We start from the raw sequence: 19294 nt of genomic DNA on the forward strand, positions 1-19294 counted from the left end.
GCCTTGCACAGAGGCATGACAATAGATTTTCAAAATGCTCAACAGTGCTGCCAAAATTATAAACTGACTGCTACACAATTAAAATAAATGCTTTTATATATTTCTATTAGATGTGACTCTTTGGCGTTTCTGTTATTATTAACACTGCTGCTTTAGTTGTTCTGACTGCTAAAATCCTCTGTTATTCCTCATTTTAAAGCCGATATTCCGTGGGGTCGGGGGGCTCGGGTCCTTGTCACCTTTTCCATACCTGATGAGATTGCATCCCTGATAATACTTAGTAAGGAGGCCATAATATTTTTGACTCATGGCTGAAGTTAAGTTTCTCCAGCTCTCCCCAGGTTGGCAAAAAAAATGCATCTCAAAATGCATCAGATTGATGCTTTAAAATATGGAATATTCAAAATGTTCTTCCGGGGGAGCATGCCCCCGGACCCCCTAGAGGGATAATATCCTTCTCACCTTTTTCACCCCTGACCCGTTTTCATGCCTGTTTATAACTTGTTCCAGTCACTTGCCCCATGCATTCAGCAGCAGCAGGCCATTCACTTTGATTTGATCCCGTTATGAAATGTCATCATTTCGACAATAAATAAATGCTACATAAACGTTATCTTGCACATGTTATCTAACCATCTCCGTTTCTAACTTTCAATATATTTTAAAAGAGATCTCTCTCTCACTGCGTGCGGGGGCGGGGCCTCACAGACACGCTGCATCTCTCTCTCGCTCACAGACATGCTGCAGCGCTGTGCAGTGTGCACAGTTCTGCCAGTAATGAATATTACATTTTGTGAGGAAACCTTTCCACCAATAATTCCAATAAGTATTCCAAAAATGTATTCACTTCAGGTTTACGAAAGTAACTGTAATCAGATTACTCGTTTTTCAAATGTAACGCCAGCTGAATACAGTTAGCCTACTTGATTTTTGTATTCTGATTTGCGGAGCGCACAAAGCAGACTCTTCACAACGAACAAAGGATCACTTCTTCTTCAAGGCAGGGAAGGTATCGCAGTACGCAGTCTACTGTCCCGCAGCTGCTGCCTCTCTGTTGGACTCCGGTACTGCACCTTACTCACGAGACGTCGTAAAAAACTAATGGGTGGCGGACGAACACAGTAACCACTCCGCCAACGCCACAGTCACCCCCGTCGTGCGGGCCGGATGAGAATGTATGGCGGGCCGGATGTGGCCCGCGGGCCGCCAGTTGGTGGTCACTGGTGTAGGTGGTTTGGACTGAGAAAATGGTGGCTGTGATAAATAATACATGTTGTATCAAGACATTTACAAAATACGTTATCAGACGTTCAAATAAAGCAAACATTTTCACAGATGTTTTTATTTGTCAAACTGAAAGAGCTTTTGTTTGAAGCAACACATTTTTTGACTGTATACAGTTTATCACTCTCCTCTTCAGGCTTGAACTTAACCAGCATTATAATACGCATGTTATCATGATTGACACTCAGACTGAGGAGGTAAGAAATATTCTGTGAACAGCGGACACAGAAATACAACAACAGGATGAGTTTCCACTCTGCTCCCCTTTTTGAACTTGGGAGATAACGTTTTACAATGCACAAGACAATCAATGGCTAGTACAAAGTAAAGGCGATTAGATCTTTATGATATGCAAGAACATAATGCGCCTTGGGACGTCTTTCTTATACTGTTCAAACTCATACATCATGCAAACTTCCTCAAAGCTTTGTAGCAGACCTGCTGACAGGAAGCTGGCTACAAAGATCAATCAGAGCAGATGCTGGCCAAGATCTAGTTATTTAGCAATAGACAATTCAAGAGTGCACAAACTAATGTGTTTATGCGTATCCTTTGTCCATGAACCTAAGAAATAACAATCACTGATTCACACCAATTACAATTTTCACATATTGGTAATTACAGCAAGGTCTTTCAGTGTAATTAACATTGTACAGTTGAAGTTTGGCAATGCAACATGAGTGAACTTTTCTAAAGATATCCCATTGTTCTTTGCTAAACCAGAATAAAAGCTATACTCTGTTTCAATCAGCCAGATAACAATCAAAATATGCTTTTGTTATGTTTTTACGGTTTCCTGCCATCTACAAAGAGTATTATGTTGATGGCATGACAGCGCTAAATGCCCTAGCACGCAACAATATAAAGTTAGCAACAAAATGTTGTGATGGTGACACATTTTCTTGGTGTGTTATTTGCTGTGCTTTTAGAATTAAGTTTAAAATTGTTTGATTTGAATATAAAGTGATGAAAAGAACAATGGCACTCAGCCAAAATTACTTTGGTGCATCAAATTAAATATGTTTTTTCTTAGTGTTTCTTTCAGGATGGGCTGCAATCTTGGAACAAATTCATGGTACTTCTACAATATGGAATGATTGGATAGTTAAGTGTCTGAAAGCATAAAAGCACCCCCCTTCAGCTGTTGTTCTACCACTCCACACTTTGAGTAAACTAGTTGAGAGTGGGAACCAGTAATCCAGGCCTATTTTTAAACCATGTGGAAAAGGGCTGTGACACCGCTGCTATGCCTCAGGTAGTTGGTTGCTTCCATGTATTAAACTAGTCAAGCATCATTGTTCATTTACTGCAGCCAACAGCAGAATCTACACACTGGAAACTGCACAACCATGGATATTTTGATGCGATGGTATCTTTATCCCCGGAAACGTATTTTCCATGAAACCATTTAAACATGCAGAGTTGTTGTCACGTCATGTGCAAATACCCACAAGCTCTAAAATTAATTTCATTTCACATTATATTTCATTACTATATCATCTGTAATACACGTATGAGACTAAAAATCAGATCCCCTGAAATAAAGAGGCTGTCAATATTTACTTTAGAGCTCTGTACTGTTACTACGGTTCATCACTGTTGTAGGTTGAGATAGCATTTTTTCATATATTATTAATCTTGAACATTTGCTCTTTTTTGAAAAACAAAAAGATACATTTAATTAACAATTATTATGTATCGTACCAAAGGGGTTAATAAAGAAAATAACTGCTTTCAATATTTTAATTATGCATATAAGGAGATGGTTTAAATAACGGCTCTCACTCATTTGACATTTTCTTTAAATAATAATACAGACATATTTAAATTAGTGGCCAAAAATGATAAATGTGTGGGTTAATATTACATCTATCCTGAGCTTTGTAATTGATACAAGTTAGATCTCCAAGACAACACGAAGACATTTAACACAGATCTTATGCATCTGACAGCTGATACAAATAAATCAAAAATAAATACAAAAAAGAACAAGCGAAAACAGAAATCCAATTATCTTAGAAAAATCGAGCGTTAATCACACAAATAAAAAATGGAGCTCTTTATGAGAGCAGTAAGACAAGTCAACTGGAGATAGCCTCAGTGTGCTGCAGTAAACCTTAAACTGCAGGGCCTTTTGTTGTCTCATATCAGGTATCTTCAGTAAGCTTTTGCAGTGTGTTGTAATGTTTCAGAACTATTGAAAAATGCACATAACAATAGGTCCCTAAATCAAAGCCATTGTTCCCCGGGCTAGAGGTTTAAAATGATTTGTCATAATATACATTTATAATTTACGCACCATGCAATTTTTTTGACTTTTACATATAATACAAGAGCATTAATAGTGTTTTGATTGATGTAGTAATGTCAGTGTTCATTAGGGTTAAAGCATGGCTTGAGGAAAGTGTCGTAATCAAAGTAAAAATATATTTGATAATGCGGTAAGGTGTGATTTCTACATGGTATTTTAGAAAGTTTAGTAATGGTATGAAGTTGGTAAATAATGTCCAATGAAGCACGACAGACAGCTTTCACATGTTTGTTAAAAAGTGACACTGTTCTAATAGCTTCCATGGCAACAGGATGAAACCACAGCAAGAACCCCCGACTCCAACCCCACCCCCACATATATTACAGAAGTTCATTCCAAACAGGATGGTAAATCTTGAGGAGAATAAAAAGACAAAGTTCACGCTTTAAAGAGGAAACTAAAAGACAAGAGTGGGTTAAGGGCAGGTTTTAAATCATTGTACAAAAGGAACAAACGGCAACCCACCACAACCAAACACGTATTCTTGAAAAATCCATTGGAAATTGATTTCTTTTTACAGGTTGCACAGTTTATTTTTGAAATACAGGGAGAGATACTCCAGTATGCCACGGGATAGGGGGAACATGGCAAGAAAGATGGAAGACAGGACTTCACTCTTCCTCTGTGCATCCCAGTACTTCTGCACGCAAAGTGATCCTGCCGTACCATGACCAGGGAAGGATCCGGAGGAGCCGAGCGTAGATGGGGGGATCTAACACGTTCTTTCGGTGCGTGTCGTTGTCAAAGTTACCTTGGAATACCTGTAAAGACAACAGAATAGAGAGATTGTTATTTTGGCAACCAGAAACTAACATTCATCTGTAAACTGAATGTTAATTGTGCAGCGATTTGTGTGTGTTTTTTTTTTTTAAACATGGTAATTAAATGCTTTAGAAGTCGACATGTGGAGAAAAAAGACATCTTCAGTGGAAAACCAGAAAAACCAAATGCCTTGTAACTGGGATGCAGGTGCAGAACATTCCTGGTAAATTCCTTGCCTGATTTCTGCAGATTGTTACCTTCAAGGCCTCACGCATGAACAGCTACTGAATGAAGTGCAGCCAATCAGAGCTTCAATCCAAAATACTGCCAATAACAGTACATTCTCTGAATTTGGTCCTGTTTTTTGTTCTTTTCTTTTAAGCACCACACGTGTGAGCACATCAATAGTTTCCCCCTGTGGAAAATTGTGCGTTGTTAGAGCAGCACAGCTGGAAGTTCCACCTCCACAATTAACTTCAGACTGCTACTTGCATTTTTGCCTGCTTACTGTGTGGTGTTATTAACATGCACCATGTGCTTGATGGTCTGGTTTTCCATCAATTGTGTTGTACATTTCAAATGGTTTAGCCTTGGCATTATATAAAAGGATTTGCGGTTGCCAGAAATGTTGCTTTAAAAGGGAAAAGTGTGTATCTCCAGTATTGGCTCTCTGTAACTCATAACATCTGGTGTTACAGACTAATATGCATTCTGGATTAACACTCCTACACTCTTATTACAGTACGTAGCCACTGGCATATCCTTCACTGAGGTACTAAACATCCTGTTGTATCCAATTTAAACTAAACATTCAAGTCGTTAAGTGGGAGATTTTAGTGTCTGCACCACTTTTATTCTAATTCAATGACATTTAAAGGCCTTTAGATAAGCCTTGAGAGAACAGTTCAGGGGTTAACTACAAGATACAAATAAGCTAATTTCCATACTGGGACGTGTGCTCTATTGTTGATTATTAGATGCTTTGTGTTGGTGTGTGCTAAATAGCAGAATAATTAAGTATATTAGAAAGAAATGTATCTACAGGGACTGCTCCAATGAAGGATATGATCACCTCAATTAAACAGACATGATTATTCTTGTGTAATTGGGATGTAATGGGAATCACTGTTGTGTGCAATAGAAAATCACTGAGCCAAATCCGAGCTGGTGCAAGAGACAGTGGTTGACCATTTCAGAGTAAAGCTTCAACTAATTATCTTTGCACTTATCTTTGAAATACTCATAGGCCGTGGTTTAGATTTGAACAGTTAACACTTGGTTTGAAGGTTTCATTATAACCAATGCTTGTAAAAATATTTTTACATATCACAGTCTAAGAGCAGATTTGATGATTTTAGTACCATAGCCTTGGTGCTTGGTGGACTAGAATACTTGTTGTTCTTTGGCCATATTTGATATTGAAAAGAGATTTTTGGTAGGGTGACACTTTTTCAACTGGAAGACCGTCCACAACGTTCTAGGTAATCACACATAGGAACATAGAAATTGACAAGAGCAATTGGTCAGAATAAAAACTGCATATCAACTCCATCAAAGAGCAGACGAGACATGTCACGTGACATGATGAGATATTTTTGACCTTTTACCTTACTTTTACTTGACCTGTAAGTGCATCAAAATTATATATCACCAGTGACACATAATGGTTTCTCTGGGTATCATTTGGTGCCTAATACTTGATTTTGAGCCTAATGCCACTTTCATCAGATGAAATCTTTTTTTAAATGACTCTTAATCCAGCAGATACCTACATAAGGTTACAGTTGTTGCGGTATAGGATGACTGCTTATACACTGTGTGTATGGTGCACAGATACTGTAATAGAATCACTCAAGGACAATTTATATTACCCAGTAGCAGCCAGACATATAAGATATACTTGTCCCTTATGAAAATGCGATAATGTGACAAGATATCAAACCTCTGCCCTCTCTTCTTAGAACTTGTTTACATTAATACGACTGCTTTAATTTGGTTCTTTATCATGTTGTTTTCTGTGCTTCACCTGCAGACTGAAGCTGAAATCATGTGACAGGCATACACTTTCATTGCTTTCCTTATTTCACAAACTGGCCGCCTTTACCTCCTGCTGCAGGGAAACTCATTCCCTTCTCTGTGTTTCTCATCTATATTGTAGCAGAAAGCTTATTCTGTATTCAGACAAGGTTTGCATCTGTATCTACATCATGTGACATTCTGCTCTCCACTTTCATCCTTTTACTCACGATAAACCTCAAATCTACACATGGTGCTTCATATGCTTTGTGTGTTTATTCATATATCCAACATTGTTTTTGCTTGAGAAGTAACTCAAGTATTGTTTTAATGATTTAGAGTACCTGTATAAAATCACTTTTATCCAGATATTAAACATTACATTTTAAATTGTTAAATAACTCACTTTTAATTGAAACTTTTTAGGGGAGATCAGAAGAATCATCAATGTGTTTAAATAGACTCAGAAGTTAAGATGTATTTTTGAATTAACATTAATGAGTTTATGTTTATATTTATTTCTTCCCTTTCATAAATTCCATAAGTTTACTACAGCAATGTGTTTTAGAAAAATATAAATTGAGCTGGTATAAAAGTCAACGGTTGCAGGGATTCTTTTAAGATCTGGAAGTAAATCACCTACAGACCAGAAAGCCATTTTGAAAGAACTTCTGTTTAACTTATGACAGGAAACAGGAGTGAGTTACAAATTGTTAAACCACCATGAGCCTTGGAAAACAATTCATCTCAGTTGTTGCTTGGTATGAGCCAGTCTCAGGTTTATCCAGCTGAGAAACAGATTAGTCAATAACTAGCTTTAATGCTACTTCCTGTTTATATACCTAACCTCAACCTATCTCTAAATTACAATTCATATTAAAGAGTAAAAAACAAACAAATCTGCAGCATGTATTATTAAAGAATGGATTTTCCTTCCTGGCGTGACAATAACAGCTGATAGAGCAGGAGTAGTTTGCTTCCTGCCAAGCATCTGTTTCAGTACAGGTTCATAGCTTTTTCAGATAAAATGCAGCTTACATATACATCATATAATAAACCTGTTGTGAAGGGCATCTGTTTGAAACCAAGCACACCATTTTACCCCAAACCACTCTGTGTTGACATGTTCTTTTCACTTTCATTGTATTTCCAAACAACATTTGACATAGGGAAGCGAGATATGTGTCACTTCCAGAGTGTTGCCACAACCGTAATGTGACAACCGGGGCCATGATAGCACAATATAAAAGGCAGGACAGGAAGGCCATGAATGCAGCAGCTGATAGAAATATGACAAGAATCTGTGCTAGACTGTCTGGGGACCTGAACAGTTTCAGAGGCTCTGTCTCTAAAATAAACTGTCTGGAACAGGATATGTGAAGAATCACAACAACAGGGCAATTACTGTAGTACAAGGAAGAATAAGAGAAAAAAAGACGAGGAACACGATGGATCTATCCCCAACAACATCATATTGGTAAACAACTTGAGGTGTATGAAATAATTCAGAAGCAGAAAGACAGTCACACACATCTGAGGTTTGTGGATGTGGGACTTCCATATTTGTATATGTTGACCATCCAGTTATATAACTGATAATCGGCCTGGCCGATATTCCGCATTTGACCGATTATCGGTATCGGCCTCTTTTTTTTATCAAATTGCCGATAAAACTTTGGCTCTGATGCGGCCGTTTCTCTGGCTGCAGTCACCACTCTCTGTACACGAGCAATGTCCCGCCCACAGCGCTGCCTATCTGTGGCTGAAGTGTCAATCAACACTGAAGATTTTTCCGGGCGGGAGCCAGCCAGAGAGGCGGAACCTTCTCAGATTTCAGGTTGATATGTGAAGCTCATTAGCTAGCAAATGTTTAGCAAAATATTAGAAGTGAGGCTACTAGACTAACGTTAGGTCTACTGTAATAGCCTCACTTTTAATATTTTGCAAAACATTAGCTAGCACTACTGTTTTGCAGTTGCTAGCAGCTTATTGGGATGTTATGCTAGATAGACACGCATTGTTTTGATATAATGAATGAAGCATTATTGTTAGTTAAGCATGTCAGCCTGCAGCCCCACTTCTTGTCTCTCTCTAACTCATTGCAGATGGCTGAACTAAAGAAAAGGGCACAGAGAGGAAACCAGTTGTAAGATGTTTAAAAGTTCATTAAACATAATATATGCTTAAATGCATTTCAAAGAAGTTGTGTTGGAGTTTGTGTTATTCTACATTTTGACACCAAGATTTTCTGATTTTACTGCAAATGTATATCGGTTCCAAATATCGGTTATCGGTCTCCTTGATTACTAATAATCGGTATCGGTATCGGCAGAGTTGGGTGTAACGCGTCACAAAGTAACGCGTTACTGTAATAATATTACTTTTGTCGGTAACGGAGTAGTGTAACGCGTTACTTTTATAATTTAGTAATCACACTACAGTTACTAACATTGCCCCGACACGCGTTACTTCGTTACTTTTATAAAATAATCACACTCACTGACGGACTAGAGGGGTTTCCGCCGCAGGTTTATATACATGTAGGCCTATGTAATCTGCGCGACTTGCGGGACCACATCTCCACGTGCAGTGCTGCATAAACATGGCTGAGTCTTTTCATCTGTAAACTCCCTCAACGGGCCGCTCGCTCTCTTTTGTTGATCGCCCTCTCACGGGTGAACAGTTCAATGTCCCGCTTCATTGTAGGAATTCTGCCATGTCTCTACCACTTTAGTTTGACCATCTCTGTTACTAAGTTATGGAATACTAAATACATAAGTAATTATATACCTTACCGTTACTGCGCTCATAAAGAATGATAAGAATAATGCGTCTTGAACTGGTTTCATTAATTAGTGTCTTGACGTTTCACAGACTGTTAGCTTGTTGTGTGGCTGGTAGCCTATTTTAGAGCATATAAAAAGAAAGACTTGTGTTATGTCTTCCTTAATGCAATAGTAATTGGGGGGCAAGTGGAGTCTCGCAGAGGCAAAACTGTGGCGCACACACTGTAGGTGCGCCGCAGTCTGCGTGATCTGCCTGTAGGGAGGGGCGGGCCGGCCCTGCGAGTAAAGTAACGAGTAAAGTAACGAGTTACTTTATGTAGAGAGTAACGAAGTAGTGTAATATATTACCTTTTTTAAAAAGTAATATGTAATATGTAATATATTACTTTTTTTTAGTAACGACCCCATCTCTGGGTATCGGCCTTGAAAAAGCCATATCGGTCGATCCCTAGTAATTACAACAAAAACTTGCCGTTCCTCACCTGTGTCCTTCCTGCCCGACAGCAGCAGAATCAGAACAATAGATCAGATCCAACAGCCTCTGATGGGTAGTATTGTTTGTACTAGCTGTTCACTACTGGGAACTAAAGTGCTATAACAATGATGTAGTGCTTTATTTGTAATTCTTATTTTTTGTTGGATTCTGTTGGCAACAAACTGCATTGGTTATAGCCCCAGAGAAAAAAAGCAAACATTGAAGCCAGCATACTTCAACCTACCTTATTTCTCTCTTTTCAGTTTTAGTCAAATATTTCAGTGAGTCGCCCCCTAAGTATAATCTTTATTTCCGGAGACACATCTATAGAACATATTTCTCTGTCTCCTGGAGCCACAACTCCGCTCCAAACTATCGATAGTCCAGGTTGGTATAGTATGGGTACGTATTAGTATGGCATGCCTTGTGTTCTTCATAATACATTATTTAAACCAGCTGCAAAGGTCAAGGAGTGATGACCCTGTACGGTATTTGCTTTCTGCCCCAATGTTGTCTTAACTGGCCAAAGTGATAACAGGAAAACCAGGTTCACGTCTTTATTAAAAGGTCAAAAGCCTAGAAGAGGCTGTAGCTGAAATGCTTCTTCTTCAGAAAGGCCAGCAATATTTATGTAACATAATAATGTGTTTTTCTCTTCCTGAGGTGCATGAAAACTCACAGCCACCATTTTCCATGACTGAAGAAAACGATAATCTGACTACAAGTGGTTTCTCTTAAGATGATTGTATTCACAGCTATCTAACAGTCGGTTACCCTCTGACCTCGAGGGAACTGAACGGTTTTTGGCTAATTAACCCTGTGTCACCTGAGTGAAACACTATTAAACATAAATCAATTACTTCTGTGCCTGATTGCCCCCATCAAGTGACTGTGTTAATATTGACACCCAGGAAAGAGCAGTGGTGCAGTATGCGACAGTGTGGTCACCCAGGTGAGGAAAGTGTGTGCAGCCGAGCCGATGTGTGTCATTTTGGAAATCCCCGGTTAATTATGTTTAAACAATGAACTATGTTGTTAGTTGTCTCAGTTACATGTGCAGTACACGGGTATTTTGGATGTGTATATAAAAGGCAAACAAGGCGCTTTATGGATTTTGTAGAGGGATACTGTGTCTGTATGTGTGTGTGTGTGTGTGTGTGTGTGTGTGTGTGTGTCGAGCTTCGTCAACATCTGTATTCTGACTGAGCCTCCTCTCTCAATCTAGATCTAACTGCCTGCAGCCTCTGCCACACAGGAGCTGGAGGGGGGAGCTGAGAAGAATACTTACAAGCCTCTACCACTGTGCCCGAACCCCACACACACCCACACACACACACACACACACACACACACACACACACACACCACACACACACACACACACACACACCACACACACACACACACACACACACACACACACACACACACACACACACACACACACACACACACCACACACACACACACACACACACACACACACACACACACACACACACACACACACACACACACACACACACACACACACACACACACACACACACCACACACACACACACACACACACACACACACACACACACACACACACACACACACACACACACACACACACACACACACACACACACACACACACACACACACACACACACACACACACACACACACACACACACACACACACACACACACACACACACACATCACACACACACACACACACACACACACACACACACACACACACACACACACACACACACACACACACACACACACACACACACACTATATCCTCTGCCAAGTCAAGCATTGTGGTGTGGCAGGAGGAGCCTCGGGAGTCCAACAGCCAAATGTGTCCTCTAGCATTAATGGCGGCTCCAGCTGACTGAAGGGGATAACACCTTGAAGAATCATACATCTGAGCAGCCCCTTGGCTCAGTCGGGGGACAAACTGATTGACATTCTCAGAAGCCGTACAAAACACGCCTGCCCTCTAATGCAGAGCACACACACTCAGAGTGAGTGCCTATGCTTGGTTTTGCTCTGACTCATACAGCCATAACACCACACGGGAGGCTATACTGTAGATGGGAAGGGTATTGTATTCGGTTTAAAGATAATTTTAAATCCATAGGTAGGTGGAGAAAAAAAGCCCCCCACTAAGTTATATGCAGGAAATCAGATACTAGAAGGTGATAAACATAAAAGGTTTCTGTGAAATCTCCAGAACTCTCCCTCCCATTGCTATCTCAGATGATTCTTTCCAGACCTTCAGAAGTCATACAGTGCTCAGTATTGAGATTGCTTTAGTGAAAATCATGCTGAGCATGCAGTGGCCCATATCCAAAGATCATCCTTGGATGTTGAAATTATAAACTCTTCAAGCAAGGAATGTGAACTGCAGCAGGAATGGACAAATATTTCTGGGCATTGGTTGGATGTATTGGCTCCACAACAAGGGTACGGGCATCAATCTGGCGATGGAGGAGTGTTGTTTGCCTGAACAAGGACGATAAACAAAACAGACATCCTGCCAAAATGAAAAAACAAATAAAAAGCCAATTATTTAAGAAAATCTATTGTTGAAATGGGATCTGAAGATACAGCATATCCTCCACAGACTGCTCAGAATCAGTTTTTACGAGAAAGCCGACATCATAGCTGATGCTTTTATGAGCACAGACTGCATGGGCTGGAGTTAAACTATGAAATCAAGTGTGATGGCAAATTAAAGAATAAAGGATTTCAAGTCATTAGAAAACCATTCACAAATGCTTTTAAATTGGATTATAACTTAAACATTTATTTGCATGAATAAATGAATGGGTGCTGATATACATTAAAGATTAAATCTAGCACTATCTAAATCAATTTTCAATTATACATCAAAAACTATGCAAAAAAATGGGTCTCCCTCAGCACTCACATTTGAATTATTTGTGCCAACTTTTAGAAATATGCATAAAATGAAATCTTTCAAATAAGTGGAACAAATGTTGCCAATTTGTAACAGTTGAGTTTTGTTTCACGCATTCTATATATGAACCTAAATACAGTACTCTGACATAATTTATCAAGATAGATGAAGAATTTAATCTGACTGCAGATTCTAACAGATATGAGAGAAATCTGCATTCTGTTCTTTTAAAATCTGCAACAAATCTCAGTGTATAAAACTGAGTGGTTTAATACACTTCTACAGTATTTGCATTACGCATTATATATGTATCAGTGGCGAACCGTCAGGGCCTTCAAGGTATTCAGAGAATACCCTGGAACACTCAGATAAAACAAACAAAAAATCGATTTAATTATATAAATAAAATGTAATAAAATGAATAAATGAGAATGGTATCTGTGTTGTTGATCTGTAATATTACAGTGTTACGTTGATTTGTTTGTCCTTCTCGGACCATGCACTACGCATTTCAGTGGTTTTGTGTTAGAAAAGAAAGCAACCAATCAGATCTTGTTCTGGGTCTCTTGGTAGAATATCCTTCAACCAAGGTATTCTACATCCTTGATCGAATGCCCTGGCCGTTGCACTGAACGAGAGCGTTTGGAATGACAGTTTGATCAACAAATCATATATTGATTTGTAGCCAATGGGCGTATTCTTTCAGAGTTTCCCTCGGTTCCAGGGTACTCTAAGGCCCGTTAGTTTAAATGGCAACAGGTGAAGATGATGTTGTTGCGGAATTGCGGTCCGTACACTTTTCAAGACGACAATTCAGTGAAAAGACGGACATCATAATGGTGGGGGGGGGGGGGTTCTCCACTGATATGTATAAGTTCTATTAGTTCTCCATTTCTTGATTTACTATAGTCAACACACCACCAGAATACGCAGAAGAAGTTTGGTTATCGTTCAAGGCGAGAGAGAAAAGTAAACACTCCCTCTCCTGCCACCAGTCTCTGAAAAACAAGGGGCTCCAGCTCTGCACCAGTGTGCCTGCAGCTCTCCTGATATCAGCAGAGAGGCTGCTGCAGCCCTGTGTCTGTTGTCATGGGCGATTGGAATGGACATGTACTCTGTTGAAGGGCCATAAACACGATTTCCAGCATAGCACGAGCCAGACCAGGTTGACAGCACAGACTTATCTGATTCTGGACCACAGTGAGGCAGCGGGACAGACAAGGGGAACTCAGTTTGAGCCACAGATAAGAAGATGCTAAAGGGAAGTGGAAGGAAGTAACAAACAGATACTGAAATGGGCTTTTTCACACAATACTTAAAAAACCTTTTGACATTTGCAGTTTTGTGTTTCCGTCTGTTTCGACTTTCTGTCCTTCCTGTGCCTTTTTCCTGTTAACTATATCTCTACCCAGAATGCCCTTTTCTTTTGTGATGTGATATATCATTTAAAACCTTCAGTAGTTTTCACAGGCACACATTTTTGATTTCACCACATTGTTCAGTATGTTTGCTATGAGTGCATGGCAATGAAGATGTGTTTTCATAAAGTAACAGTTTTGTCAGTGAATAATCTGTTAATATTGTGCAAGTTGTGTTTAATTGTGGTCATTATGGGCTGTAAAAGTTCCTTACCTTGTCCTTCCCCTGTTTCTCATCTTGATATATTTTCCACCGTTCTCCGTCATTGCTGTAGGCCAGTTTGTAAGAGCCAACAAACTGGACGTGGCCGAAGTCTTTAGCTCCCTGGGTGATGACACCTGTGACCTTGGTAGGCAGAAGCAAATCCACCTGAAAGAGGAAAGGAACAAAGAGAAAAGTAGTAGAATTATTTCTCAAGAATTTCTGCCAGTGAAAACGTCTCATAGATGTTATATTTTTTACAATATAGCCAGCATCTATTTTCTCTTTTAATGCGAAGGATTTACTGTATAAAGACACTGGGTGCAAAAAGTCTGTTTCAATTATTCACAGAGTATTGAACAACAAGGCTAAGTCCTCCACCTCGCCTCAGCAAAACAGAAATTGCCCGCGGCAGCAGATCTGAGAGCCAGACTGCTCCATTTGGGTTAATTTTTAATAAGTTCTCATTTGTTGCAAACAATTTACAACACAGGGACGATAGGCAGTAAACACACACACTTTTACTTATATTGACGTTTAGGGATTCAATTATGCTTCATTATTTGGAAAATTACACAACACTGGTTGAGATTCAAAACGTAATTACTTTGCAGCCAAGAATGCACGACCACAAGTATACGCACATTAGCGTAATCACAGCTACCTGACTCACTCTGAATCAGAGAAAATACTCTGCAATTACGTCAACTAAAAGGTCAAGCTTTATTTATTTGTAAGGTTTTTCCACCATGTTAATTATATCACATAAATAATATATGTGAACCTTTTAAAGGTAAGAGGAAGGTGTTACCTAATGGAGAATAAAGGGTATTATTATATAACTATTCACTCCCACTTAGTTGCTTTCTTAAGAATAAAGCAGCGTTTATTTTTCTCGCCATAAAACGGAAACATTTTAAAATACTTTGACATCTCTGTAACGCACAAAGCATACCTTCCAATGTGATTGCATTTCTTTAAAGAGGTACTGCACACTTTTACATGCTTTTTATAAACCAAATATAGTTACTGCTATTTGATTAAACGCATTGATTCTACATTTAAAAAACAAATGATGGGTTGAAAAGAGAACCACATGCAGTGTACTTCTTTAAATCAGCCCTGAACCTTTCAGGCAGTCTCGATATGTTGGGACTTGGGAAATAATGTTAACGCCTTTTAATCAAAGGCGAGGCGATGTTACCGAGCAACTTCTCCACTCACACATCCACACAACCGTTAAATGCTAATAGCCGAAGCCTCACTGTAAAACTGTCTCACTTATCACATATGTCTATGCAGCACCCATTCACAGTCAATACAGGTAGAAACACACTGTGCAACCTTTCTCCATCACAGGGGAAGGTAGTGGCAACATTTAGAAGCTAAGAGAGAGAAGGGAATGAAACATTTGCATGCAGATGTATTTCTTCTGCTGAATATACACAACATTGAGACAACCATATATCATTCTAATTTGCCTTCAACACAGTGAATGCATGTGTTTTGCTTAATTCATTCTATATCATCGTAGAACACCACTGTGCATCTCAGCACATCGCACTGCAATATGTTACAAACCCTGAACCTTTGGCAGGGATGTGAATGAGCTTACTCAGAGTTTACATCTCTCTTGAGATTTCAGCACCGCTCGAGAGCTTTTCTTTTTTCCCAGCTACTTTAAGTTTGAGGACTGCTCCCTGGGTATTAGAGGGTTTTTCTTTAATGCAGACCCCTGCTGTCTACATAAGCAACCATAGACCTGGGTCCTGACACACATGTAAACAAAGCCATGTCTTAGCGTACACAGCAAACTCTTGGCTTTCTGAAGGGCTTCCAACTGGAAATAACTCTCCATTCTCCACTTGAAATGTTAGTATGACAAAAGGCAATAAAGTGTGCATGCAGACATCATTGTAGTCTCACAATCCCATAGCTACAGGTACGCAGCATGGGCGGAATACCGAAGTGGGCCAGTCGAACAATTCACTAGCACCCCCCCGGTTGACAATTGACTAGCGCAGGGGTCACCAAACTTTTTTATGGTGAGGGCTACTTTCAAAAAATAAAACAAGTCGTGAGCTACTTTTACTCCTCTATTTTTTGTTTTTTGCAGTGTATATATTTAGCACATTTTAACATTATTATATGCTTACCTTTAACCTTTGTGTGCTGTTTGGGTCTGTGGGACCCGTTTTCAGGGTTTACTAAAAGAACATGTTGCAATTTAATTATTTTAACCTGCTTTATTTGGGGGTGGACCTCACATCCTCTAGGGGGGACCTCACCTCCTCTAGTGGGGTCCGGGGGCAAGCTTCCCCGGGAAGATGTTTTTTAAATGTTGAAGTGAAATGCATCTGGAGCACTTTGAGCACAACATGAATTTATAGATACAGCTCTCAACACTCAGATGAAAGGGAGCTGTATACTTTTCAATAATCCAAACATCTTTATAATATCATCACAACCAATAACAAATCATTTAAACTGGTTTATTCTTATCTTATGTTAACTAGTTAGCATTCTTTCTTTTTCTTTATGCATATTTGACTAATCACTCCCCTTTTAAACTGTTTTTTTTTTTGCGTTAAAAAAAAATAATAAACATACTTGTAAAGTGGGGGGACACAAACGGGGTATCGAAGAGCGGTCCCCAGTGGAAATGACGCCATGCGTGTGTGTGCGTCAAGTGCAATAAATATATATGCAAGTTGCAATACACACAGAGTAAAACTCTGCCCCTCATGTGTTGTATAGGCTGGCATGACTAGGCTATTCAATGGGGCTGATGTGTAGATTCTGCCAGAAGGAAAATCAGCGGGGAGGTGCCACATTGCTTTTCTTCCCGACTGCAACGCTGGTTCCGAAAATCAAGCAAGAACGTTTTAATCTCAGTCCACCCCTGGTACGCAGCCTCGACTTCCTTTTTTGTGTGAAGTAGTGCTCAGCAACAGCAAGAAAACCCTAAACATATCATTTTAATTGCAATAATGTCACAGCAACCCACTTGATAAAGGGGACCAGGGAGAAACATTGGCAGGGGCTGCTTGGCTGATTTAGAGGGGCATGACACCTTGCATTGTGGGACTTTGATTATGCTCCAGTTGCAGAACGTTGAGGTAATCTTGTTCTACCCAAGCAGTCAAGTCTGCCACCATAACAAAGGCAGGCTTGAAGGGGAACCTGTAATTGCTGTCACAGGTAGCGGTCAAAAAATACAACCGCCCCTAGCGACGCTGGCTCTCAACACTTTGATGGCCCAAACTGAATTAGGGAGTGAGATAAGCTTGTTAAAGCAAGGCCTCTCCTTCAGGACCCACCTTCTGTTCTTTCTTCCATCACACTCTCAACCCCTTCCCTTCCCTTCCTCCATGAGCTGTTAACCAACACAAAATAGAAGTGTGTGAAGCCTTTGTAGCAATCTATGAACGCTCATGGCATACATGTTTCAAAGAAATAAAACAAGAGAATGCATTTTAGGTTTCACTCACTGTGTCTGAGATTAAAAATAAGATTCATGTAGCTCTAATGTAAGGCTCCAATTTCCACATTGAAAGGGGAGAGAAGGTCAATTACTTATTTGTTTTCCTATTTGATGGCAGCATGCTAAGGGGCATGCAGTGCACTTCTGCCAGACAAACACTCATCTCCCCTGCTCATTAAGACGAGGGTTGGTGTGTAAATGTCATGTTGCTACTTGAAGTGGTAGGTTGCAGGATAAAGAGACTAATGCAGTAAGAGGCAGCTTTATAAGGAGCAGAACGGGGCCATGTATTCATGTATACAGTTTATACTTTAAAACATAGTCTCCTGCTGACATTCATCCTCCAGCTGTGCTAATCTTACTGTATATTTTAAGACCCATTTCATCTCCAAACCGGGGATGTGTGTTTGCATGCTTGCATTCTTCCATAAGGTCACAGTGCACAATTCAGAAATGCATGCACTCAATTCACAGAGGAATGAGGAGGACAGTGCTACGGCCCATCAAGTCCACAACAGGGCAGCTATCATGAGAGCTTAAAGCTACGGAGACAGCACGAGAAACAGCATATTCAGAGCCCTCCTCTCTATAGGATGCTTTGAAGGCTCTAGATCAGTGTTTCTCAAACTTTTTCATACCAAGGACCACTTAACCAATAAAAAAACACTCGCGGACCACCTAACCCCACAAATATAAAAAAACACATGGTTTTTCTAGAACAGATTACAAATCGCCTGAAAATGGTATAAACAGGTGGCAACATGTGTGACGAAGGTGTTGTGCTGGGCTATATCATGCAATCGAAAGTGAAACATAAGCTCGCTCCATTGCGGAGATATTCCCGCGAGAGTGCGGAAAACTTAAATGTATTTATTTATTTCAAATGTGAAATGTTACCAATATACTCACGGACCACTAGGGGGCGGTCACGGACCACCAGTGGTCCGCGGACCACACTTTGAGAAGCACTATAGCATAGTCATATTCTTAATTAAAAGCTGGAACATCGCAACATACTACAAATCTATTTCATGAGACAGGTGCGTGGGAGGGGGACGAGTAGATCAAAGGTTGCCAATAAACTCCTGCACACTGTCTAACTTGCATACTGAAAGTCAAGATACCATGGCCTCCGCTGCTGCTTTAATATTGACCTTTTTTTCTTCTGAGTTTACTTTATGGTAGTGCAATATTACATTCAGAGGCTCATGTTTTTGACCCCTGGCCCTAAGAGCGTAGAGCATGTTTAGGTCTCTATAGAACAGTTTACCTCCTGTTTCTACTAATCTTAGATACTTGAGCACGGCATATCATCATACCCAATGAAATAATGGCCATCATAGAGGAGCCAACTTTGATGCAATTTATTCATTCATTTATTTACTTATTAATACAGGCTATTCATGTAACCTTTCTGTGACACACCATTAACAACATATTTGTTGTGACCTGTATTACTATGTTATTGGATAGAACATTATAGAATTTAGAAACAGCAATCAACAGTCAGTGGATTTTTTTAGATTCATTCATGTATTAAATAGACTATTTTAGACCATGGGGGAAGTGACCAGACTGAATCAAAGTCACATTGCAATAACTTTTACACGAGATGTCGGATCTGCCT

General features: G+C 39.7%; 1 protein-coding gene across 2 annotated transcripts in view; it reads right to left on the minus strand.

Annotated features, from left to right (window-relative positions):
• Positions 1 to 1326: 1326 nt before the first annotated feature.
• LOC117549697 (EGF-like repeat and discoidin I-like domain-containing protein 3) overlaps positions 1327 to 19294 on the minus strand; it is a 113988-nt gene continuing 96020 nt past the window's right edge. For both annotated transcript variants that reach the window (XM_034221781.1, XM_034221780.1), the window contains exons 9-10: positions 14196 to 14351; positions 1327 to 4356 (exon numbers count right to left, since the gene is read on the minus strand). In XM_034221781.1, the coding sequence (XP_034077672.1) occupies positions 4207 to 4356; positions 14196 to 14351 (306 nt within the window). In that variant the 3' untranslated portion in view covers positions 1327 to 4206. The remainder of the gene's footprint in view (positions 4357 to 14195; positions 14352 to 19294) is intronic.

The sequence above is a fragment of the Gymnodraco acuticeps genome, unplaced genomic scaffold (genome assembly GCF_902827175.1).
Source record: "Gymnodraco acuticeps unplaced genomic scaffold, fGymAcu1.1, whole genome shotgun sequence".
Taxonomy (NCBI): domain Eukaryota; kingdom Metazoa; phylum Chordata; class Actinopteri; order Perciformes; family Bathydraconidae; genus Gymnodraco; species Gymnodraco acuticeps.